This window comes from Chaetodon trifascialis, chromosome 14, assembly GCF_039877785.1.
Source record: "Chaetodon trifascialis isolate fChaTrf1 chromosome 14, fChaTrf1.hap1, whole genome shotgun sequence".
In the NCBI taxonomy this organism is placed as follows: Eukaryota; Metazoa; Chordata; class Actinopteri; order Chaetodontiformes; family Chaetodontidae; genus Chaetodon; species Chaetodon trifascialis.
The window spans coordinates 7706503-7733582 of NC_092069.1; the positions used below are offsets into that span (position 1 = coordinate 7706503).

Below are 27080 nucleotides of genomic sequence, written 5' to 3' on the forward strand. Positions count from 1 at the left end.
TGGACATTGGCTTTGTTTCTTTAAGAAACAACAGGCATAGAAAAGAATTAAAAGCAACCATTCAAACATCTCTTTCTTTCACGATCAAGGCCAGTGCCCAGGCTGGCGGTAAGCAAACAACGCCACTTCAGCAGCAGGCTTTTTCAGCTTTGGCTGAGAAGAGGCCGGGTGCAATCACATGGTAAGCGAACAGACGATTATTTCAAAGTGCTTGTGTGATTTCATTTGCAGTCCCTGAGGACGACTCTCCTCTGTACTTTATGAACAGTCCAAGAAGTAAACCTCTTTTTCATTAGTACAGCCACACTTGATAATGGCCCGCAGCCAAAGGAAAAATACAGAGCCGTGGAGATAAGACGTCAAAGTAGAATAGAATATTTTATTGTTTACAAATACTGTTATTTTCCACAACATGTAAATGCTTCAGACCAAATCCCTCTTCCACACACATACTTCAAATATACATATCAGGAGTGTCATGAAATAACAATCTATCATCATCTATGACCCACAAGAACACAGCGCCAAAAAACTTTCATACCCACTGTGGAATCTGTAATCACTCATGCTGTAATACATTTGGGACTGCAGATACACCAAAATATGGGAGTCTATCTAAAGAGAAGATGTGAATGTGGAACACTAACAAATGCCACAGCAGTGATCACCGAGATGGCCTTAATGCAGATGAGAAGCTATTTTTAAAGGAAAAGAAGTGTTGATCCAAATGTTTAATAATGGCTGCGCTTTCAAAATGCTCCCTCGTTTCATCTCAGATCTGTGGTTTTTTTTCCGACAACCTTGGTCTCTGACCAGACCACCGCCGCTTTCCAATCACAGGGGGCCTGACCAGACAGATCAATGAGAGAAGGCCATTCAAGATTCTACGGCTACGGCGGGGGCCTGCACGGCCTAATTGGATGGTACATGAGTGTTTTACTGAAAAGCGGGCCTGTTTTCCACATGCACAATCGATGGCTTGTTCTCTACTGAGCTGCCCAGATGACTCTAATCAAACAGCAAACTGAAACTTCTGGACGATTGCATATTTCCTGTGTCAAGCTGCTTTAATTGAGTGTCAAATACAGCGTGCCACAAGCAAAGCTCTGAAACCTGGGCTTGAACGGATGCAATGATAGGCTGTCAGTCCAGGTGCTGTTTCAAATTACACCATCACATTCTGATTTTTTTCTAAACACTGAAGCCGTGACACTGTTGTGACAGCTTGGACATGTCCACGGAGGACAGAGGCTTGGTTCCACGACCCCGAGAGCTTTCAGTCAGGTTTATAATCAGGCTTCAATTGTCAAGAGTGTTCCCAGCTCAAGTTAACATATATCTATAAAGGGAACCTATTTCATAGACTGTGTACGTACATCACTGCCTCAATGTTTGTTGTTTGTTTAGTCTGCTGCTTGTGTAGACTGAACAGACAGTCTGTGGCAGGGACTGATGCACAGAGGAGGAAACGTCCTCTGTTGATGCAGCTGTACTCTGATGGAGGTTGATATGAGATCCAGCCTTAATTAAATCTTACTTAATTGACATTGATTCATAAAGTGAAAATGCAGTTTTGACTCAACTCTTGTCAATTATCTGTAAGCCCGATGACAACCCAGAAAAAAACAAAAAAATTTTTTCTTGCTTCAAAGTGCTCTTAAGACACACATGCACACACGCACATAATCACTAACACATGCACACTTTTGGTTAGAGAGTAGGCTACATCACCACCCAAGTCATCTGATAAAAATCTTCATTTGATGTGATTAAAATTAGCTTTGGGTATAGAAATAGCTTTCATGTGTGCACATCCATACCATCCACTATCTTATCTCATATATCATATCGTCTGTTAGTGCAATCAGATTAAAATTAGTGCAGTGTTTTTCGTCCTGTATCCCCCAGGTGCTTCCCGCCAATACAAATTCTGATTGAAGAATTTCAAACTAATTCTATAAAGTGCTTTTTCTGCCTCCTACATTTTTCCCAAAATTAAACACAGCAGTCTAAATTTTGACCTATTGATAAGTGGCTCTTTTACTGTAACTCATGCCTCCTCTGGAAGAGCACAGAGAACTAAGTACATGAATAAGAAAATAATGTGCGCTGCAAAAAAAGAACAGGAAGCTTCAACTTAGAGCTTTTGCTTGGAAAAAAGGAAAATAAAAACATTTCCCCGCTCTGGTTCCCACAGTCCTCAGCTGTTTTCATTCACCAGGCGTGACCCGTTGATGCCACGGTAGGTGACGCGGCTGGGCCGGACCAGCACACCGTGGCCAGGCCGACAGGTGAAGTAACGGCGGCCGCCCACGGAGCCATCATTCTTGCCTTTGGGGCTTCGGAGCTCCAGACCGAGCCAAAGCCCCGGGGCAAAGTCTGCTGTGCCCAGGTAACGGATGAACGCCATCTCGTTGGCGCTGCTGAGCAGCACCTGCATGCCCACATGGAGGCACACCTGTCCGACAGAGCTGGGCGAGGGGCTGGACCCGGTCGTGCTCCCGGGAACGCTGACGCCACCGCTGAGGGTGCTCCAGCGCCGACGATGAGGGTTGGAACGACTTCTTTTTTGTGATGAATTGTGGGAGCGGAGGGAAAAATGCAGCAAAGAATGAGAAATAGTATGCAGAGTAAGAGGATACCTCAGAAGTAAGCAGCAGATTCATGGCGGTTTGGTGTTTGAGGGATTGCTCTACAGTTCCTTGTTCTCTCTCATTATAACCACAATCATGCACAGGCCATTTAAAAAAGGAACCTTAGCTGACTAATACCACTGTTTCTTATTAGTATTGATTGTGCCACTGCTGCAAGGGATTAGGATGAAGCTGAAAGGCTTGGGAAGGGTGAAATGTGAGGGCTGTGCAGAAAAGAGAGGCACACCTGGTAACAGGGTTCCTTCTGCTCGTCTCCTTCGGGGCGGCGATGGCCGATGATGTGCTGAAACTGCGACGGATTGTCCCTGCGCGGCAATCACAAGAGTCAAGTACTCCCACACAGACTCTTGCATAATAATGACTCCACAGCACTCACAGCATAAAAAATGCAAAGACACATTTGGAATTAATCAGTCAAAGATTGCGATGAAGGCAGAACTCTCACCATTGACAGGATGGCTGAGGCGTGAGGAGGAAAGCTCTGACAGACAATCGACAGATCCGTGGATCCTGTGAGAAACAGAGCGAGACACAAACACGTGAGTGACATCATAGAACGATAACATTCAGGTGTCCTCGCTGAGCACCCCGCGAGATTTGAGCTCTCAGATGACTTTTACTGAAGTCCCTGATCTTAATTAGCTTGTTAGGTCTACAGCGTATTCACAATCACCATTAGGAAAGGTCAGTTGACGCATATTTCAAAGCTTTAGAAATACTGTAAGACGGCCCGAGAATCTCACAGAACTAGAAAGAAACTACAAACAAGAACTGAGAGAGCCTAAGCTGGCTACAATAAGCCTTTACAAGCTGTGATGCTTGCCAAAAAATGAATCTTTCTTAAAATATTAAGGAAATGTGTCATCTTTAACTTTGTGCTGTTTGTGAATCAGCTCATCTTTTACTCACTTAGTTATTCACAGTAAGAGAAATTCACAGTTCATTAGAACGTCCATTTTGGAAATCCATTCAAATACCAGCACACATCTGAGACAGTTAAGAGTTAAAAAATAGACATGACATCCTCTCTGACAACAGCAAAAAGGGAAAAAAAGACCATTTCTGCTGCCAGCACAAGTGCACCTGTCCCACTTACTGATGTTTCTTAAGACGCTACAAGATGATAATAACATAAGAGCGCTGAAAGCCATTAAGATGGAGACTGCCAAAGGCAGAGAAATGAGCAAAAGAGGAAGAAGGTGATACCTTGTTTGCTCAGGAATGGGAGTGGAAGGGTACAGACACAAAAATGAAGGGGGAGGTAGACACGCTGTTTGCTTTCCTAATGGGCTGTGATAGCGGCTGACAGGAGGGGAAAAGAGAAGGAGAAACAAGTTGCAGGATGGAAGGAAGGTGAGATTCTCCATTCGATGGAGGGACACCATGTGTTCAGTTGAGCACACGCAAGGGTTAATGAGGAAAAAACAGAAGAGAGGCACAGGACATGAATAGGGGACAGCAAGAAGAGCTGACTTTGCAAAAAGCACCCTTTATCTCATGGAAGACAGTAACCAGTGGGTTTAACAAAAAAAACAGGAGGAAAAATAGGGAGAGCAATAAAGAGGAAGAGGAAATCTGCATTAAGACGAAGCACAAGCAGCAAAAGGAGGGTGAAGAGACTGATTAGACCTAGGTAGAAAGATGGAATGTGTTCATTAAACTAGCAATCCCTCAAATCTGGAGAGATCTCCAAAACAAACACATTCACTACTTCAGAAGTCAACTGCTTTTTCCGCTGTGATGGCTTTCAGTGCAGTTACGACACGCATTAGACACAAATGTGTTTCTGTTTCGGTTCCATTCCATTCAATAAAAGGGTCAGTAGAGTTTATTCGATCACAGGAATCGTGAAGCAAAAACAGAACAATGTCTTGCAATGCTAGCAAACAACTCAGTGGTTTGTGAATATGCATGTCAGAGCAAACCTTGCCGGCTCTTTTCAGGTTCAGGCTCAGTGCAGGTTTACAGATTTGGAGAATATATGCCAGGGGCTGTGGAAGCTTTTCTGTTTATCCTACCAAGACAGTTCATGTTGGCTTTTCCTTCAATGTGTATCTGTATTTCAGGCACAACTAGTGCAGCTGACTGCAGCTAATGGTGGTCAACATATCTGCAACAGTGTGATTAAAAGGAAAGGAAAGAAGGAAGTGCCAACTGTTTTCCATTGCTATAATAGGCCTCCAATATTGCTCCCTGCAGCATTGTTGGGTTTTTTTTGTCTGACAGCACATATATCCAGGAACAAAAACAAACAACAACAGCAAAAAAAGATAGGCTTGTGAATATAGATGCATCCACAGTTCTGCCACTTATACTGTCAGTAAGTCCAGTTAATCTCCAATTTGTGACACTGGGAGTCTTTTCAGCACAAGCATAATCAAGCACAACTCATCTGGTTGGATGTCAAAAAATGACTTCAAACTTTTCTGCAGTTTCAGGTCAAAACTACGATGTACAAGACCTGACTACAGGAAAATGTCTTAACAAATCCATAAGCATTTTGAGACCACTCTGAACTATCCCACTTTTCTAACACTCAAGTCACGGCTGAGGCAGATTATTATTTACTGACATTAATTATGATTACAGGCATCGCGCCTGTGTTCAAACACACACCCAAGTGAAATATGTATAATTCAAATTTTTCTCCTCTTTGGTTTTGCATGCTAATATGTTTACTGTAATTATATGTCTAGTCAGCAAATACTAGCTTGAATGCGTGACAAGATCACACAGTGCACATCAGAGAGCTTTAGAACTACTACTACAGCATCTACTGCAACATTTTCGAGACAGGCTTCCTCCTTATCACTATGAAATAAATAAGGCTAGAAAGTGAAAAAAAAAATCAAATACATCAGAGTGGCCAGACCGCTGTTGCAACCGCACATAAATAACTGGGTCAGATTGTCAACAAGTAATGCTATCAATACTAAAACTCTGGAGGATCTTATCTGCTCAAATCTCGATGGCAGAGACGATGCTGTCGCCACTGGTTATAAATCTGAGCCGATCAGCATGACGGCTACAGTCCCCCTGAGTCTGATTCTTCCACTGCTATCATTCGACCTGTACACCTGTTTTGTATATCATTCTCATGCTCGTCTTTGTGTGTGTCAGGCCCTTTGAACATCCCTTGTGTTTGAAATGAGCTACTGTATATAAATAAAGCTGTGTTGCCTTATAAGATATTGATTTGAAACCTCAAGAGACCATTACTTAAACTGAGCAGGTGTTCTGAATGGAACTCTCACCAAAAATGACCTTAAGTCAGTGATATATGATGCAAAAACATTTCAGTATCAGTTTCTCACAGAGAAGGTCATTAATGAAAATTTTAGAGACTTGGCTTGAATTGAAGTTGCACTGGTCCATCCAAAGAAAATATTAAGCAGCACCATTTAGTCTAATTCTAGTTACAAGCATGTAGCAAGTACACAATGTCAGTCTTTTATTTCCATATCTTAACTCTCCCATTTCACTGATGCATGAGCACTACCTGCTGCACCACCATGCCCCCCGAAATTAAGTTAGATTGCAGACAAACGATCCCTTCATGCTCTTTCTTATTCTTTAACATATCCTTTCCTCTCATATGGTACTATAGTCTGGACAAGACATTTTCTACAGCTCTTCACAAAACTCTTTCTCCTCCAAGAATGTTTTGTCAGAATTGCAACTCACTCAAATATTTGCTCCCCACCAGCTCCTCTTTCCGGAAACTCAACTTCATACAATATACATCATTGATTTCTACATAAAGTGCGTATCTTTATAGATGAGATACATTTCAAGGAAGCAAATCTTCCAGATCACAGCAAAGTCAGATGCATGCACAGTACAGTCAGGTGTTCATATTCAGGTAATCTGTGCTTTCTGTCCAGTCTGACTTGCAAGCAAAGTAGTATAATATAAAAATAGCCGGGCTGCACGGTGGCACAGCAGGTAGTGCGCATGCCTCACAGCAAGAAGGTCGCCGGTTCGATTCCCGGGTCAGGCGGGGCCTTTCTGTGTGAAGTTTGCATGTTCTTCCCGTGCATGCGTGGGTTCTCTCCGGGCACTCCGACTTCCTCCCACAGACCAAAAACATGCTCATTAGGTTAATTGGTGACTCTAAATTGCCCCTAGGTGTGAGTGTGAATGGTTGTCTGTCTGTATATGGTGCCCTGTGATCGACTGGCGACCGGTCCAGGATGTACCCCACCTCCCGCCCGTTGACAGCCGAGATAGGCTCCGGCCCCCACGCGACCCCGAAAGGGATAAGCGGCATAGAAAATGGATGGATAAAAATAGCCACATGTATATCATGTAGTGTAACATATCAATACAGTTGCATCAATAAAAATCTTTTTTAACTTCTTTACATTTCTAAACACAAACAAATGATACACACATATGAATGATCCATAATCCATAGTTAAAGTTAGAGATGATGTCCTCTGGCTCATACTTAGGTGCCACATTAAACTGAGGAGTCATGCAGGGCAAGGGCCTCAGGCTTCACATTTGACAACTCAGACCCTCCTTAATCACAACTATGGAGGACTGTTTTCCCACAGAGGGCAAAATCAGATATGTCAACACTTCCACAAATGACACTGTCAAAGGAACTAATTCTTGCTGTCAGAAGTATTGATGAGGGCCATGAAATACAACCTCAGGATTTTCAGGGCATATTGTTAAATTCTTCAAAAATCTGTTTTTGCTTCTTTGACTGACCACCTGACAAAAACCATCAGGGACTATTAGTCTTTAGTGAAAGTATAAGCTACCTTAAAGGGTCTACACTCACCTTTGCACACGAGACGGAGGAGCAAAGACGCCATGTTTTGGTGGGCAGCTGAAGTACCTCACTCCTCCCACTGATCCATCATTCTTACCACTGGGCTTGTCCAGCTTAATGCCCAACCAGAGCCCTGCACAGACAGAAAGACAGACCAGAGATCAGTAAGTACTAAGAGAAGAGGTGCACCTTAAAGAAAATTAAAGTCCTGAGTAAAGAAAATAGTGTTGTTCAATGCTGGTAACTGCAAACACCAGAGGTGTTAGACTGTGTTTGCTGGATAGACTAGCCAAACTGCACACAGAGGAGCAGTCAACTAATATAGCTTCCAAAATGGTGTTTACATTATTAGAAACCTCCTGTGATTTGCAGGGATACACTTCAGATTGCTCTGTGCTTATATTCATTAACACAGCATTAAAGGAAAAAAAAGTTATGTTAGACTGTTATTTGGTCTTTGGCCTACAACACAGCGCAGCATAGCCAATGCTTTGCTATACGGAACTCCCCTCTCAGATAATTATTAAATAATAATGAACTGTCAGTCAGTCTCCAGGCAGAAAGCAAGTTCAAAGCATCTTTCATCTTTCTATCTATAACGACTTTATGACACCTTGCATGTGCCATGTAAGGAAAGAGAGAACATGTAAAAAAGAAGTGCAAAGCATTCATCAAGAGGAGCTGCTTTTGGTTTGGAGAGCCGGTCCTACTGCTGCACTAAAGGAACAGAGCTTTGCTATCACTGATTTAAGAGTATCAAAGGAAACGGAGGACTGAAATCCCTTCAAACACGATCCTCAGTGGTTTGAGATACATTAGTACTTATTCATACATGACTGATGCCTGGGAAAAATGACTCTCTAAATATTAATGACAAATGGGAGCTGTTTTCTGTCAAGGTTTCAATGGCTTTTGTTCTGCAGCAACTTCCTCATATCTTATTTTTCCAAGTATCTTCTGTCCAACTCAAGGTTTGCCAGCACAATGGCTTGTGACTGAGTGTGTAATGCAGCCCATGTGAGCTGAAAAAGAGGAGCTTAATAGAGCAATCTCTTTCTCCACATGTGGCTCATTATGCTGTTTTGATACCACACATACATTTTAACAATTATGCAAACAATTTTGAAATGTCTTGCTACAAACAGAATGGGGAATGAAGTCAGCGAGAGGCAACCAAAGGCAAGTTCTGCATTTAGAGACAAATGTGCCGATCTTTGATCCCGATCATTCCTTCATCGTGTCATTTGTTTGGATAGAACTTATTCATTTGTGAAAATGAAAACTCATCTATTAGCAATATGTTGACAAAGTCTTTCTTGCTGGCTGTTAACAGTCAACCATATGATGTTTCTTTAGCTATGTTTCAGGAGATACTTGATTCTGAGGCATTTTACTTTTATGTATTGAAATAATCAGAATCTTTAAACCAACACTGACAACGACGTATCCAAAGCTGTGCGATCGCCACAATTTATTTGATCAAAAAATGTCCGCTCACCCATTTGCTGCCCAATTAAAAATATCAGGATGCATTTAGATAAACATCAACAGAAACATTAAAGAAAACTGCAGTAGTTGCAATTCCATTTGTGTGTCCTGAAAACAGTAAGGGAAGGACAGCCATGACTTATTAAAAGGGATAATGAATATTTCAGATCGGCTTTGAAGGCTTTTATTTCAGGGTTTTTTTCTCAACTCAAGGTGCCATTTACTCAGCACTGATAAGACTGAACCTTTTTCAGAGAGTACAGTTTGGTCCTCTGGGAGCCCCACATGTTTTATTTTACTGAACCCTAAAGGTTAATTAAACACATTCAACAGTAAGCTAGTAAACAAGGCTCAAATTACTCATATAGTTATTTGTGAAACCAGTCAGTGGGCAGTCTATTGAATCAATAGCGCTGTTTGTTGGTAATGAAGGAATAATTGTTTAATTTGTTTGTGACTGTGTATTCATATTTCTAAATAACCCAACTGGGTCCATAAAGCGATGACACACCATGACACTGAGTTTTTATATAAGGTGCATAATTGTAGGAAAAACCCTGCTAATTAAACTTCAGAGAGCACTTCAATATGTATGTGCACATAGCGTTTCCATTTCAAATAATCCAATTTACCATATTTTACAATTTGAAAAAGCCGATGTTTTTATGGAAGTAAGGCTGAATAACGTGACTGAAGCGTCATCCAGATGATGCTGCAAAGCATCTATCAGATCTGCCAAAGTGGATGCCAGAGTGGATTAATGGTGAAAGTGTCATAATATACATTTTTAATGTGATTTCAACTGTTAAATCTTTGCAGAAGGAATATCAATTTTAATAACTGACCTGGAGCAAAGTTGGTCTTTCCATAGAACTGGACTACACCAGTTCTCTGGCCTACCACCAGGACCCTCTCTCCCAGGCGCACCTCAGGGCCCACACACACAGAGCTACTTGCTGAGGGGGTTCGGCTTCGAAGCCCTGGGAGAGATGAACAAAGAGTGTTTCACTACTGTGACAATAGAAGTCTTCAGTTTGAATCCATTACACACAGAGGGGGAAATAACTATCCAACATGCCTACACGCTTTTCATTACACACATTTCCAATGCAGCTAAATGAAACTCATACCAGCTATTGGTATTAACTCAAAACAATACAGATAAAGAAATCGGAAAATTCCAATACATGAAAAAAGCTACATGGAATAAAGTGGAATGGCAAAGGAAAAAAGCAAAGAACAAGCCCAGTGAAATTTATTTAACACTCGATGGAGAAATATTTGTTTGCTATGACAGATGCTCCCTGTGCTCAGAAACTAATCTCTCACAGTGCTCAGGTCGGATTTTAGCCCATTATTCCACACAGACAGTCTTTAAATCTTGAAGACTCCAGTGAGCACGCTGGTGAGTCTTGATCTTCACTTCCTTGCACAAATGTTCTGTTGGTGACTGATTGGGTCATTTCCAACATCTTTATTTTCTTCCTCTGGAACTCACTGACAGTCTCCTCAGAGTATGTTTTGGATCATTGTCCTGCTGGAGGGTCCACCTGTATTTCATTCATGTCCTAGTGAGCAGATTCTTCTCAAGCAATTCCCTGTAAATGGCTCCATTAAGCTTCCCTTTTATGATTTGGATCCTGGCAGCACCATGAGACCCTCCTAGCTTCACTGTAGATATGATATTCTTATGCAGAGTCATTTCTCCTCCACATATGGCACATCATATTGTTGCATGGAGAGCCAATTGTTTTGTCACTGACGACTGTACCTGCTGCTTCCTGGTCTTTCTGGAGATCTTTTCAAGCAGTCATTGGCTCTTGGGCTACTCTAACTAATCTAACTAACTGACTAACTTTCTGACTGCCCGGCTGGAAATCTTGTGAGAGCATCCCACACGTGGTCAGTTGATGACAAAGTGATGTTCCTTCCACTTGCTAATCATGACCCCAGTGGTGCTTATAGGAACATTTAGGAGTTGGGAAATCCGTCAGTAACCACTGTTACTTATGTTGCTTAAGTGTTATTGCAAAGGTCTTGAGAAAGCTCTTTGCCTCTAACCATCACGAGATGTTTCTTGCCTGACAGCTTGGTGACAAATGATTTGTTTACGATTCAGAAATTATTCAGAAATGGCTGAATCTTTTTCAAAGAGTGGAAGTACTGACCTACCAACATGCAACAGCCCTGTTGATAGCAATTAGCACAGGCAGGAGAACAAATGAGTGAAACCAGCTGGTTAGTGCTTTTTCTTACTGTGTTCTGTCATTCCACTTTATTGGACAAAACTTGTTTTCATGGATTGGAATGTTCTGATTTCTCTATCTAGTTTTATTGTGTTAATACTAATGGTCTCAGTTTCATGTGCACAGTTGCATTGGAACTATTTTTAAGGAAAAGAATGGCAACATGCTGAATACTTATTCCCCCACTCTGAGTGAAATAATGAGCTTCTTTAAGTTGGTGTTAAGACAATTTAGTATACAATATATAATAATACAGACCTGTAGTAGTAAGTGCAGTGGTGTCAGGTGAAGAGCGGAGGGCCGGTGAGGGTGTGGTCCTGGGACTCTGGGAAACGCGCTGTCTTCGCGGTCTGGCAGAAAGACGTTGCCTAGGCAGCGGAGGAGGTCGGCCACCGGGCCCATGCCGAGAGTCCAGTGAAGAGGACGAAGAGGAGAGAGAGCGGGAGAGAATACCTGTGGTGAACAGACACAAAAGAATGAGATGCAGGAAACACAGCAGACAAATGACTTGTGTCATTTGTGTCAAAAATGAATTAATAATATCTATTCCTGTGAAGACAGCCATATACTACGCATCATTCAAAAAAGGTGCATTAACTGCTGCATCTAGGCTCCACTGGAACATTAGTTGTGAATGCCGTTATCCATTCTGTCGTCTACAGTCACACCACACAAAGTGTGTGCCTCCCCTTTTAATACCGAACCCACCATCCACCCATTCAGGCTTCACAGACTAATTCCATCAATATAATGAAGCTCAGCCTTTTATCTACTTTTGCATTTCGCTCTTCTGAATGTGAAAGTGCCTGCAGCACTCAGACTCACACAATTATCAGTGTAGTTTTTCAGAAATCTATGCAGCTGTGTCACATGATTCCAAGGCAGCACAAATCAAGTGAGCTCAATCTTTTACAGTTGTTTGTCTTGTTACTGAGGTCCGACATGCTAATCCTGTCCCAATTTTAGAGAGATTTGGGTTTTTTTAGCCTTAGCTAAAGGGCCCGAAGAGTGGACAGCAATGCACAGAAATGCCAGTTAAACAGAAAAGACAAAATCAGCAGCTTTGAGTTAATCAATCCCTCAATGCTTTAATTGATCACTGGACTAGGGTTCATGCCTAATGATCACAACTGCAAGCACAATATATTTTCAAATTGAGAAACTCTGGAATTCAGATTCTGCTCAATATTCAGTTGCATGCAGTGTTTTTTACCATCTAAATCATGCTTCAACTGCAAAGGCAGCACCAATGGATACACATAGTTTATCAAAGTTACTTTTCTGAAAAACAGCACTTTTTTTTTGAAAAGGCTCAGATGCTCCTATCCACAGATGGATTATGATGTTGGATTCATTAAAAGGTGCACAATTATCGGAGACAGGTGACGATTAGGAGTGTGTGGAACTCATTTTCAACCATTTCCACAGTTTTAACCAAAGAGAGATTATACTAAACACTGCAAAGTCACTCCCACACCTCATGCCCTGACACATTAAAGCCCGTGCAGCTGTGACTGCAGTACCTGTCCTCGTCACTGAGACGTCTTCCTCTGTGCCCTGATCGGGACCAGGTGGACTTTTTTGATTATCAAGGGGTTTTTTGAAAGATGGAGATAAACCTTTCCACCCACCCCCATACACGCACGCACGCACGCACGCACGCACGCACGCACGCACGCACGCACACACACACACACACACACAGAAGAGAGACACAGTAACAACTTTTCAACACAGACATCAATATTCATCCTGTTAATGGAAATGAAGTGCTTGGATTGGAAGACGACATCAAAGTTGTGTAATGTTTGTGCAGTTTGAAAGTTACTTTGAAAGTATGAAACCTTATGTTTACATTCTTTCATTTGACAGGTAAAAGCTGAACTGGGATAATTCTAAAAGCCATCAGTGTAATTTCTGTCATTGTGCATTGAAGGACTGCAGAATATTATGAGCATGGGTGGAGAGGTTTGCACGTTTATACAAGATGCAGGAAAGCAGCTTAGAAAGTTCATCAAGATTGGAGAAATGAAGAGAATTACAAAGGAGGAAACTGAGAAGACACGCAGCGTGGCACTCCAAGAGCGGCAGAGAGAAAAAAGCGACGCTGAAAAGATAAAACACAAGAGCAGCAGAGAAGAAATGTAAATAACAGGCAGCATGACACTGTCCAGTCGCAATGAAAGAAGAATTACTGAAAGGCAATTTTTCTTAATTGAACTAAGGCTGTCTCTTTTACTCCAACACACAATAAAAACACTTATATGTGCTGAGACAAGCAGTTACGCCCACACAAAAGCCCCAATGACAGTGAACACAAAAGGAAGAAAAAACTTCAAAAGAAATCTTGGTCCCGACTCAAATAGCACACAATGAGAAGTAACATTTCTTGCAGAAGTAAACATAATTATGTCCTTTAACTAGTTTATAGCACCGAGTCTGAACAACTTCAAGGCTTTTATATAGTTTGTTGACTTGAATTAAAACTACCATTAAACTGACAAAAGCCTTTTAGAGGCTGTTCTTTAATAGGTAATAAAATCAACATCCATGTATCTAAACAGATTTAGGGAAAAAATAATTCTCTCTCACTTCATACATAACTCCACCATATAAACTGTCTCACATTACTCTCAACTCATTAATATGTCACCTTAGTTTAAACTTTATTGTGCTTTGTAAAAGGCATTAGAAAAATCTCAAATCAGCCCGCTTTTTATTGATTGCCATTTCAGTTCACATTTAGCGAGAGCTGGGAAGCGCTCCCCTCAGAGGCAGAGCTGTGTCTTTCCTTTGAACTCCAAAGAGGAGACTACATTTCAACTCAGAATACCAAACATTTCTTGTCACTTGACCTTTAGCTTGCAGGGACCTCCTGGCTCTATCTATCCCTTCCACATACTGACGCTTGCTTCAAGTGACAGACTGCAGCACAGGCTGAGGCTTTCTGAATCAAGTGGCGGCGCTTTGTGAGCGCTGTCTATGTTCCCATCGCCCTTTGAGGCCGAGTCACAGTTGACACACTCTAATGGGGGCCAGCCTGGCATTCTGCTGTGTCTGTCTCCCCTGGTTAGTGAGACGAGACAGTTCCACAATGACTCATCCAATCTATAGATACACAGGAGAAAGCGAGCACTGACAATCCAATGGGACGCTAAAACACAGGTGGCGCAGAGCGGTTGGGCTTTAAATGGCTGGCAGAGGCCCTGAAAAATGTTTGGTCATAAATTAGTCTGGTGCCTGGGTTGCATAGAGTTGCTGAGACACACGCCCTCACATGCATTGCATGCGGCACATAACACACTCACATACACCTTGTGATGAATGGCTGCCAGGCCATTCAGCCTGTCTGTGCCCTAGTTATTAAACCCTGCTTAATTGGACTATCAATCTCAGAATTCCATAGGGCACCGAGGTCCGCTATTCCAGTCACGTCCAGATCAATCGGCCTCCGAAACATATGAATATTACACAACGATACAGCTGTACACTCTAGAGGGCGCAAGAAAAACAAATGCCTGCCACGACAAGGTTTCCATGTTCTGAGGTAACCGGACTATATTATGAGACGAGTCAGACGACATTAGTCAGGAACTGAGGATATGGGCATCCAAGGACTGCGAGAGCAAGGTCTTTTCAGCAGTCTAATTTATGCATTGTCCTTTGGCACTGGTTCAGAATCCACTTTTCAAAGCATTCGAGGAAGATTAATATGAAAGCCCAGATGCAATAAATCCTGCAATGCGGTGACATGGCTCATACAGGCTGGGAAAGTTGAGAAAGCCTCTTTTTGGCACAAAAGAGTCAGCTGGGGTCATGATTCACCGATGGCATAATCTGGACACCGTGAACTGGCTCAGTCCCTCCATAGTAGGCTAAAAAATCCACTGTGTCAGCGAGAAGAATGTCAGTGGAGGCATTCATTTTAGTATCTATAATGACCATGTCCCCACAAGAACTGCTATTAATACAGCAGCCATGACTGTTTTTTAATTATATCAGACACACATTTCATTTTACTTGACTTAATACTGCTTGTCTTTTATTTCATTTGACAAAATAGCCATATTTGATCGATCAATAGTATTAGAAACAAACATGTGAACATTTTGTTTCTTACTGGTGTATTTGCTGGCTTTAAGGCTCTGAGTAATCAGGAGATGATGCTGTAAGATCAAAGTAATGCAAATTAAACAGACAGGTATATTCTACTGAAAAATCACACAGCACTTGTGGAGAACGTTCATACCTTAGAGGGATTAAACAGCCTAATAACTCATTTTGCTGACCACATTAGTTATTTGGCAGAGGGAGAGTGGTGGTCGAGGATCACCAGAATATCACACATGAAGCGGACACCACTGTAATCCAGTTAGTGGACAATAGAAGGGTATTACCACCAAAACACTCATTTTCATCAGTGCCAATGTCATGAAAAAATGGACGACCACAGGCCATTGTTTCTATTGATGCTAGCACTCTTAAGTTGATGTTCCAAAGCCCCTAAAGTGAGCACATTTTTGAAGAATGATTTCTTCCACTCAGGAAGCATTCGCTGGACTAATACTGTTACCCCAAAATGTCTTTGGACTTCTTTATTTTTTCATATGATTGTGATGATGGTTTCTAAGAATGCATCCACTGGTCTCCTCCAGGGCACTGAACAGGAGATTCATTGGGACATGAGGAAGCAGTTGCTCCTGCGACATCTTTTTCACCTGTGTTCACAACAGTTCACGCATTTCTGCACCCACAGGGTCCGATAGGCTTCTACAGTTTCACCGCCTTTGTAGTCAATGTTCTGACATGATAATTTCCTGTATTTTACAGTACTTTGTGGCAGAACTCATCAAGAAAACCCATTCTTCCAAAAGCTTGAATCATATCAACAGAGCCAGGTGAAGCACCCAAACTAACAGCTGGTACGATTCCTGTGAGATTCATCAGCAGAGCAGCGATGTTCAGAAGTGTTTACCTGTGTTTATCTTGGAGGTGATACGGGACAGGTCGATTCGACGAGACGGGCGAATGGATGTAGACGTCTTTGTGGTGCTGGCTTTATGTTTTTCTGACGCTTTGCTTATCTTTGAGAGGGGAGCAAAGATTCCTGAGGGGAAAAAAGAATAAGAGGATTTTAATCAGAAGATTGTGGCTGATTCAAGATACAGAGTCATAATAAGACTAATAAATGATTGCTTCTGCTCAGCTGGATACATTCAATTTACTGACAATTGACAAAAAGGATGGATCTAATGTCCTGGGGTTAGACGCCTCACAACTGAAAATCTGACTGGACCACTTAAGTCTTACAAAGTCAATAGTGGTAGAGGTAACTGATGAACGGGTGGGCGAGTCAGTGTGTTTGGTCTTTAGATGCTGGGCTGAGGCGTGACCTACCATGTTTCATTCGACAGGTGAAATACTGAACCCCTGCGACGGAGCCATCGTTCTTCCCCTCCGGTTTGTCCAGCTCCACTCCGGCCCAGAGGCCTCCTGAGAACTCAGTGCTGCCGCAGAATCGCAGGGTTCCAACCTGTGTCCAAAAAAACAATCAAATACCACAGAATGTCAACAACAAATGCAAACTCAGTGTGTAAAAAAAAATCAAAACGTAATCAAAACGCGCAGCAGAAGAACTGCCCGACAACTCACCGTGATTCTGTTCACAGTGTGGCACAGAAATCTATTAATGGCACGTTCTTTCAGAGCCAGTGTCCGACTGGGCTAGAACTAGTACTTTCTTACTATCTACAAGTCTTTGCATCTTTGTATATTCAGTTTTAAGGTGATTTTAAGGGCCCTGTTTAGATAACAAGACCTGGGACTGGTAAAGTTGGCCAGTGGTTTTCTTTCAGTCAACATGACCATGCAGCAATACTGTGCATCCAAGATGAGTTTTCATCAAAATCCTTGCTCCTGATGGCTTGCAAGTCAGTAAGATAGCCAGACCAAAGACTAAATCAGGGGTAAAAGGACAACCAGACTGCTTTAAGCCCAAATGGATGTGTCATATAGTACATCATCATGGACCGGACACCCCCCATGGCTGGCCTCTCTATGAAAAAGACATATTCATGATAGACAGTATGATGGTCAACATATGTGAAACTTCTTACCTCTTACTGCTTCTTAGAGCTTTAGAGCCACTTCCACCATTAAGCATCTCCATCAAAATGTGTGCATGCACCTCTACCAATATGCACCGGCAACATCATTTGGGTAAACAGTTGACCGTCTGCCCACACCTGACTGCCTGCGATCTGTCTGCAAACTACATGCCCAGCACTGGCACGGTACATCTGAAAAGCCTTACAGCCAGTGTTTACCTTGACAGACAGGTGCAGCGGATTCAGAAAAGCATCCCTGAACCTGATAAGCTGTTTTCAACTTCTTTCAAAATTTACACTTCCTTAAAAACTAACACCAACCACTTCATCAGGTTATCTCTTAAGGCCTTAAATTCTAGAAAACTTCAGCCCTGAAAGTAGAAAAAGGCACTTCCTGATGGAATAAGAGTCATTTATCAGGATCTCTGTCATAAAAACTGAATTACTTTAGAAAGATTACAATAGTTTCATGCCACAGAGGTCAGGAAAATCAAAGCACTGAGTTCCACAGTCCCACTGAACAGTAACTGGACATAATTTGTTTTTCAGCGAGCTTGTGGGAGTAAGAGTTAACTCATGAAATGGCACTGAGGTGACTTGTAAAATGACAGAGACGTCACTGCAAAACAACTAATTTTCAGAGGCTGATCAAGTTGACTTTTCCAGAGTGGCAGCACGGGGGTAATATTTAAAAAAATTCAAATGAGGTGCACTAGGCAGCGTTCTCAAAGGACTGCAAAAGGCAACCGAGCACATCGTTGAAAACCTGAACTTTGGACACCAAAATCAACTATAAGCTCGTGCTTTACAATGTGGATGGTTTGTGATCACTTAACAACAAGGGTCCCCGGTCTAGTCTACAGGATGATACTAAGCATAAGGAAGCTCACCAGAATTTGATTTTTGGTATTTTTGGTACTCAGCATGCTGCTACAGTAGTGCTAAAAGTACAGAACAGATGCTTAACTGGGGAAAAGTTGCCATTTTTTAATAGAAATAACTGAGAAAGCACAGCGCCACACTGCAGTTCCCTTTGCTGTGTTGGTGCAAAAGTGATTAGTGATGAAAAATACAACATACTACTAAAGCCCGAGATGGTAACTGGTGAGTATTTGGAGTTTGTAGTTGAGACCACAAAGAAGAGAGCACAAAGTAAGCTGCAAGTGATGACAGAGATTTGAGCAGATACTCATGATGCTGAAGCACCAAAGACTGCAACCGAGGAGTCTGGTGATTCTGTGCTGAAGGCACAAACAGTGTCTTTTTCAACTGCTGCGTTGGACTACTAGGCCAGTGTTGTAAAATTTAAACACAAAGCACAGAGAGAAAGCACACGTTTCCAGGGTTTTCATTTCCTTTTGGAGTGGGAGCACTGTGCAGCAAATTGGCAAAGTTGAACTGCGCCATGAACATAGTTAGAAAACTGTAAATTCCATTTGACCGATGGGGCTAAATCTCCACCGCTTTCAAAGCGTGCTTCCTGTCAAAAGGATTACACATGGCTTACACCACCACACTGAAGTTGAGTGGTTAGGTCAAGCAGCCATACTAAAGAATTTCTTTGCTTTACGTGAAGGAACCAGGCAAAAATAAATCGTTTTTTGGATGAATTTGTCCACATTCTTACGTAAGGGCTGATATAATGTATTGAAAGGAAGATTGCTGCAATAAAAAATTCAAAAATACCTGCAGCAAAAGCTGAAGAAAGGCCTCTGTAATCACTCACACAAATATGTAGACCAGCTGCACCATGTGATGCAACCAATGAGTAAACTAAAACAGACACAGTGATTACACTGAAACTCGTGCTTATAATTTCAGCACTCGTATCTGACTACTTCAGTGTCTCACCTAGTTTACACTTGACTTATTAACTTTCTGACACACTATCACAAGAATCAACCAAAAAGCTTAGTTACCACTGTCAGCTGTACACACAGCATACAAGGATTGTGGGAGGTCATATGAACAATGGAGAAGATGACCCACAGGCAAAGAGGACGAGTGTGAGCATTCTAAAACCTCTCACATCGTTAGCAGACATTCATCAGAATCACAACTGTGGTTGGATGAACTTCAACGTGCTCAGATAAATGTTGGCGACATGCCAGAATGAACTGTCAGAAATAGCCCTGAATGCTGGATGGATGTCAAAAGGGTGTTGCTTAGCAACTGGAAACTATTTTTTCTTGGTTGAGGACTGAAATAATTGTAGAAAAATTAACCAAAGCCTCTGTCTTTGTTTAGTATAAACCACTGCACAGCTGCATAGCACTGATGTGACGTGGCTCCATGCGAGGATGAGGATACATCAATCCCTTTTGTACTTTATTACTTTAGCAGTCATTTATGTTGCACACGTTCATTGTGTGAGCCATTGTTTGTACAGTAGATGTTTATGAAATATCAATTCAATCAATGAACCCAAGGAAAAACTAGAGCGCATTCCCTCCGTTTTTGAAAAATGACACGGCAGGAACTGAGATCAAGATCTGCTCAGTGCTGCTGAGTAACTATCAGTGCTGTGTGAGCATTAGTGAGTCTGCCCTCCCTCCTGTGATGATTCTGCGCTGATACACAGAGAAGAACAGTGTTCATGTGAAAATGTGACAACTGCAGGGACTTGGGCTCAATCCCAGCTCGGATACTTCCAGCTTATTCCAGGCTTCCAGTCTATTGCTCTGGGTTTGTGGGAGCAGAAGCTGGTGAGGGATCATGTTCTTGTCACTGCACGAGAGCCTCATGGATGGCTGGTCCAGCTCCTTTACAAAGGGGGGTGGAGTGGAATAGCAAAAACCTCCACACTTAAGGCCTCCCAGTGAAAGCTGCTGGTGTCACTGCTATAAGGCCAGTGTGGAGCTCTGTTAAGAGTTTAATAATCACTGCTTAACATTGATTATTGTCCTTGTTGGGTTACTATGTGAACTATAAACACTATCGAACAGAGGATTCTCTGTCTAACCTTTATGTGTTCTGTCTGGTAAAAGCTCTTTTCTGGCTGTATTCCACAGCTGCCCTGTCTCCCAAAAATCATCAGCACCCAGCAGTCATCACATCACAAGCTCCCACCTTGTTCCTTTCGCATTTCACAGTGAGTGACTTGCACAATGGCAGTCAATAATTTGAAAACATTATCTTTCAGCAGCATCATCTAATATTTCATTTTCATTTGTTTTTCATCACCAAGGTAAAGAACATTGAAATTGTTGAAAAGTTATTATGATATTGGTCATTAACTTGCCATCCTAACTGGCCATAAATTTCAGAATCTATCAACACCATTGTGATGACAAATTACAAACTACAAGTATTCTGCTCTTATTCAAAATGCCAGAGTGCCATCACTGACAGTTTGGGGTCCTAAGGATTTTTGGGATTTGACAGAAAAAAGAGAGCGGAATATTTTATTTTGTCTGTAGTTAGTAAAGCCAAGTCCATTTGAGTTGCAGATTGGCTGGATGCAGCCCCTGACCATGATTACTTCCATATCCCGGTGTTACACAGAAGATACAGCCACATGTTCTTGACTGCAGCTTTCTTTAAATGCAGCACTCACTCATGGCGATTAGTTTATTTCACCAAGGGTCTTGTTGTAACTGGAGGAGTGTACACTTGTTTGAATTCAGCTAATCATCGAGTACTGATTAGAGGGCTGGGAAACCTCCCTCTACTGGACCACTTTAAGATACGGAAAATGAAAAAGTGGATATTTCATAAGAATCTTGGCAGAGCTTTGAAGTAAGACTGAAAATACAGCAATTGAATGAATAATGAAGATACTTTCTAATTGTTCTTGCCTTTCAATAATGACCTACCACACACCTTCTGTCCAGCAATAACCACACAGTCGCCTAGTCGGATTGCCATTGTGGCCAGCTGTATCCTGGCCTTATCGGAGAGAGCAGGGAGAGGCTGGGCTTGCAGTGTGAGGGGCAGAGGGGAGCTGGGTCTGGGCAAAGCCTGTCTCAGCAAAGTCCGGAGCTCTTTGGCCACGGCGGCTGCATCTGCCATGTCCAAGGGCATGTCGAGAGGGTCAGGCACCACATCGGCTGGACACTGGCCTTTTTCATTCTGCGGGAAGAGACGAGCACAGAAGAGCAATAATACAAATGTGAAGTTAATTTCATCCAACAAAACAGCATGCCGAGCAAATGTATATAAACGATCGATACTGACAAAAATCAGGTGCAGTATTGACCCCGCTGATGACATATCAAATACACAACTGGTATTTTTGCTTCCACTACCAAAGCTTTCACCGTTCAACAGAATATTGTTAATCTTATCTCTGCTCCAAAGCAATATTATCACTGCCTGTTAAAAAGCAGGTACACAGCGTGGATGTTTAGTCAAGTGACTGAGAGAGATGAGAGTCAGCAAGAGCTCAGGCAGAGTCAGCGTGCCTGAGTGTGACTGGAGGTGTGAGGAGACGGCTGCAGAAGCATGACAGATGAGGAGAGCGCTGTCGTTCACATGTTGTAACACTTAGCTCATGTGCTCGCCACTTAATGTGCAACAGAGGCTGGAATGAATGTGTGCATTCCTGCCTTTTTGTGCTGTCTTTCGAGACAGCATTTCAAAGGAGTGGTTCAAGGAAAGAAATGTTCAGTTCAATTTTCATTTTCTAGATTTTCCTGTTTTAAAATGAGGCTTTTTTAAGCAATATTCAACCTACCTATTCAACCTCCATTTGTCCTTGAGATGGAGGGTATTCAACAGACCAATAATCACTTCTAGATGCTTTCAGTGCACTGAGGGAACATGATGCCAAGCCCTCACATTGAACCATTCTTTTAAACCTATCACACACTCAGCCACAGACATGTACAACAGTAGTTCAAGGATAGGTTCTAATTTTTTTTAAATGGACAGTTCAGGTTTTTGAAGTGGGGTTGTATGAGGTACTTATCCATAGTCAGGGTGCTGTAGATGGAGGTTGGCAAATGGCGAAGCAGCAGGAGTACTGGTGTAGGAAGCTAAAGAATGTACTGCTGTGAACGGGGGCACAGGTACAACATATAGAGCCACCAGACTCCTTTGACAAGAGCTCAAAAAGTCATTTTACCTGTCAGAACATGGGTTGCTGGTCTACCTCTACCTCGATCGGTTATTGTGTTGTGTTATTGTGCGACTTCTGTTTTGAGGGGTTAGTTTGGATACTTAATTCCCCGGTGTGGGATCAATAAAGTCTTATCTTACACTGAAGTCACACAATACCACAAACAAGCTAACCGATTCGAGCAGCAGTGGACCAGCGACTCCTGTGTTCAGTGAGGTGAGATTATTGTTCTTTTCAAAGGAGTCTGGTGGCTTTGGAGAGAGCGATATAATACCATCAGTATCACATTGGAAAGGGCTGTTTGAGGCCAAGGTGAAAATATTCTAAATACAGCGTGCACTTAAGCTGAGGTTGCTTTTAGGTGGCCCTTTTTTCAGTGGCTAAAACGTGTTTTGCTGCTGCGCCTGTTAACTGCAGTACTCCTGCTGCTTCTTCAAACTGGGGGTGTGCAGACCACCATCAGCTGTAGGCAATACAATGACCATGAATTAAGTATCTCACACAATCACACTTCAAAAAATCTGAACTATCCCTTCAAGTCTACACTAACAAAATACTTCCATAAGGCACGTGAGTTGCGTGATTGCAATATAGTGCAATCAAGTACTGTGTTTAAATGTATACAAAGGTTGATCGAACTAAACTCTGTCATTTAAATCAAGAGGCAAAAAAAGTTTTCAAATACGCTTGCACCATTTGGCATGCAGCTCATGGCAGCTGCAGCAAAACAAAATGATGGGATGACGCCACTCTGTCCACCGAAAATCCAGCGATCACCAGACTTGCAACAGTGGCTCCCTTCAAATCTGGAACAATCATGTAAGCAATCCACCACAGAAACTTAGCACTGATGGAAAGAATGATGAGTTGTCATAACACATGTGTTAAGGGAAACATGAAAGGCCAGCAACATTTTTTATTTCTACATATTTCTTATAAAACTTTCCACTGCACAAACCCATGGTTTGTTGTGACAAATCTCTGCAGGGCCAGAGAGGAGAAATATCAAATGAAACCTCTTCCAAGTCTGACCTTTGCTCAAAAGGGAAAGAGATTTTAAACCGAATTTCTTGGCTGTGGTATGACGCCTTATATTTCGCTGCAAGCCACCGTTTCACATTTCTCAAATGCAAGTGACACATTTTGGTAGGTAAAGCATCCCAGTGCATCACAAATCAATGCACATGGTGCTGACAAAGCTGGCTGATAGCGATGCAAAATGTTCTGGTTTTCTCTAAATTACTTTTTCCACTTCACATGTTCAAGGCAACACAGTTTTAATGTTGCTTTTGTGTGGCTGTGTGCTTTGCAGCGTACTCGCTTAAGCAAATGAGTCAGTGTTATGACTACAATTGACTCACACAGCAGATGTACGTATTCGTAAGGATTACAAGAGGAAAAAAGGAATAACAATCTCAGAACATGCTGAAACAGACGCAGTTTGAAGCAGCCAAGACTCAACAAACCTTCAATAATAAAGCAGATGGAAAATAATCTTCCCTCAGTTATGTTAAAGATAAGGACGAAAACATCAATGGATGTCATCCAGAAAATCTCTAAATAAAAGGGTTAAAAAAAAAAAGAAGAAGGTTCACATGAACAAGTGTTTACATGTACTCCAATCTTTTCATTCAGACACTAAAATATCCAGCACAGAGCCTCTGCACTCATCTGTGAGCAGGGGAATTATTGGATTATGTAGTGCTTTGGTGACCTCCAGTGGGAAAATATGAGCACACAAAGAAAAGACACCATTTCCGCTCAAGAGCTTCAACGTGGCTGAAAAAAAATTTGATAATTTCAAGAGACACTGAGTCATGCAACTTGTGTGGGTGGGTAAACACTTTATAATCATTTTCTGATTTATACTTTATAGAATCTATAGGCTAGGAAGTTAACTGAGGCCAAAACTGAATTCCTATTGGTCAGCCCTACAACAAACAGAGGAATGATGTTTAATGATCTGGGGAAATTAATTCCCTGGATTAAATCTGAGGTTCCAAGTCTTGGAGATTCAGATCTAAGATGCATTTCCAAATCAAAAAGCTGCTGAAAAACTGATTCATGTCTTTATTCCTGTAGGGCACAAACCACTGAGAGGCTTCAGCTCATTCAGGACTCTGCAGCTCGGCTGTTATTGATCAGTTTTTGTTGAGACTCTGTCTGAGAAGTAAGGGTTCAATGATTTGGTAGTCTTCCATTTTTAGAAGTGGAGTCTGTGCTGGTGTTTTACTGGACCGCATTACAATTTATGAGGTGATTCAGTAGTGCTGAAATGATGATTGAAAGCCGATCAAATTTTCACAATGCCATTTGCTGGTTTCTGTGTTTCAGATGTGAGGATTTGTTGCTATTGTATCATTGGAAATTGAATGGCTGCTCAGACAAAACAAGTAATTTCATGATGTCACATTGCTCTCTTGAAAATTGTGGGGGGGCATTTTCAATATTTTATAACAGTTTACTAAATGAACAAACATATAACAACAATACATGTAATCATTCACAGCCTGATATCTTATTACTGTGTTTTGTTTTCATTTATATATATTCCATTTAATTCAAACAATCATCACCTGAACACATTTACCACAAACCATAAATTTATGTTCAAGAAAGGACGATCAAGCAATTTGTTACACAGGATTGTTATCATAAGTGACAAATAAACCAAAGCAACCCAAATACATTATAATGAACTGCATTGATAGTGATGCACAAGAAAAAATGAACCCTTACCTTCATCATGAACTAACTAAAAGTAAGCATTTGCATATTTGAGAAAGATGTAATAAAGTGTGGTGTATGTATGACAAAGTATGGCAAATGAGTGTGATTGTGTGTCATCATATTCTGTCTACATCTGCAGTAAAGACAGCAGAACCTTTCACACAAGTTAAATGAGGCCACGGTGCAGCAGCATCGCTGGCTCACAGTGTGAGGAGACGTCAGGAGACAGACCACTGCTCTCCATGCAGATTGGAAAATGATGGGGAAAAAATCATTCAGGGTTGTTTAGAATCTCATACTGAACTTGCTTTCTGCAGTTAATCAGTAAGCAAGTCTTTAATTCAGAGTGCAGGATTAAATGTCAGAATTTTTTGGGATGGTTTGGAGGAAAGAATTCAGTTTGTCAAACTTGCGTGTGAGTTTATGTAAAAGACCAGTGGAACTTACCCTGAAAGCAGGGTTGGCTCCCAGCTCCAGGAGACACTTCACAGCTGACATGCACAGGTTGGAGGCAGCGATATGCAGGGCGGTGCCAAAGTCAAAGTCACTGCAGGTGGCATCTACCGCTAGAAATAAAAAAATTTAAAAAAATGTAAAAAAGTCATTCAGGAGGTATTGACACAACACATTTTCAGAAATGAAACTACCATTTACACTCGTTCCCCAAAAAACTGAATTCTTGTCCCTGTGGTCATGTAAGCATTGCTGCATTCATGCCAACTCCATCAGATTACTGAGAACAAAAAGAAAGAAAGCCAGATTTGGCCAGGCTTGACAAATGTCTTGATATGATCATGGGTGCTGTGAGCTATGAGCACTGCCATGACAGCAGCGCTTAGTCATAAATCATATTTACTGAGCCTCCTTAAAACTGGAACATGGACTGATGAGGGAAAGAAACTGCAGTTATCTAGTTAACTTAGCAATTCAGCATCTGGGAACGGAACCCAGGTCCATTGTTGAGTCTATGCTACAGCATGTGGCAGCTGTTATCAGGGGCAAACGTGGTCTACGACTGAAGAGCTGAGCAGGGACTCCCATTTTTCCAACGTACAGTATCTAAAATATAAAATGTAACAAAGATTACCTCAGCAGCCTGGCAAAACTTAATCAACATTCTAAAAAATAACAAAACTGAACTTTAAACATTAGGCCTGTGCTTCAAAAGCACACAAAGTAATGTGTCCATACTTACGTGTAACGATAAGAGAAGCATCCACACACTCTTATCTGTGCAATATTCTTTAACTGAGGCAAGCTTTCCATCAGGGACCTGCTTGAAGACACAGTGCTTTTCCTACAGCGTTCATTCCATCTTGGCTACAGCACCAGGCTTTATCAGTTGAGTAGTGATGTTATAAACTGGGCTTCATACTCTCGTGAAATGAGCGATAATTAAAAATAATGTAATCAGTCTGCAATAAACTCCTGCTGCCACTGCCCAAGTCTATCCATCCTGCCACATCATTGTCAGTATATAATGAGTTGCCAGTAGGTCCACCTACATCCAGAGCACCCAGTGACATAAAAGGAGGTGGACAAAACTAAACTAATGATTATGTTAAGTAGAATGAACACCTCTCTGACTGAACATGATAACCTGCATGAAGTCCAGGTGCATTGCAGGGATGTTGTATTGGACTGAATGCAGCATTTGTGGGTGCACCTAATATACCAGCAATGCAGTATGTTTATCAGGAAAAGATAAATTACTGGGGCCTTAACTGCAGTTGGATATAAATACAGAAAAGTTATTCTCTCACCTCCAGGCTGGGAGGCCTGCAACACCACCCGGATAAGCTGTGGCACGTCGAAGTAGGCAGCGTAGTGCAGGGCCCTCATGTTAGTCCAGCGTGAGCGAAGGTTGGGATCAGCACCCATGGCAAGGAGCTGGCGAGCAAAGCTGGCTGCTGTCTCTGCATCACCTGAGCAACAGAGGAGGGATGCAGGGATGAGTGTAGAGGAGGGGGGTGTAGTAACAGACAGTGTGTCAGTTCTACAGACTGTGTTTAA

At 41.9% G+C, this 27080-nt stretch overlaps 1 protein-coding gene across 4 annotated transcripts in view; it reads right to left on the bottom strand.

Annotated features, from left to right (window-relative positions):
* Positions 1-359: 359 nt before the first annotated feature.
* LOC139342337 (CAP-Gly domain-containing linker protein 4) overlaps positions 360-27080 on the bottom strand; it is a 34283-nt gene continuing 7562 nt past the window's right edge. For all 4 annotated transcript variants that reach the window (XM_070979401.1, XM_070979400.1, XM_070979398.1 and 1 more), the window contains 11 exons: positions 26831-26992; positions 25515-25633; positions 21101-21349; positions 16569-16704; positions 16147-16278; positions 11430-11624; positions 9771-9905; positions 7447-7570; positions 3100-3164; positions 2881-2959; positions 360-2564 (listed from right to left, as the gene is read on the bottom strand). In XM_070979401.1, the coding sequence (XP_070835502.1) occupies positions 2201-2564; positions 2881-2959; positions 3100-3164; positions 7447-7570; positions 9771-9905; positions 11430-11624; positions 16147-16278; positions 16569-16704; positions 21101-21349; positions 25515-25633; positions 26831-26992 (1760 nt within the window). In that variant the 3' untranslated portion in view covers positions 360-2200. The remainder of the gene's footprint in view (positions 2565-2880; positions 2960-3099; positions 3165-7446; positions 7571-9770; positions 9906-11429; positions 11625-16146; positions 16279-16568; positions 16705-21100; positions 21350-25514; positions 25634-26830; positions 26993-27080) is intronic.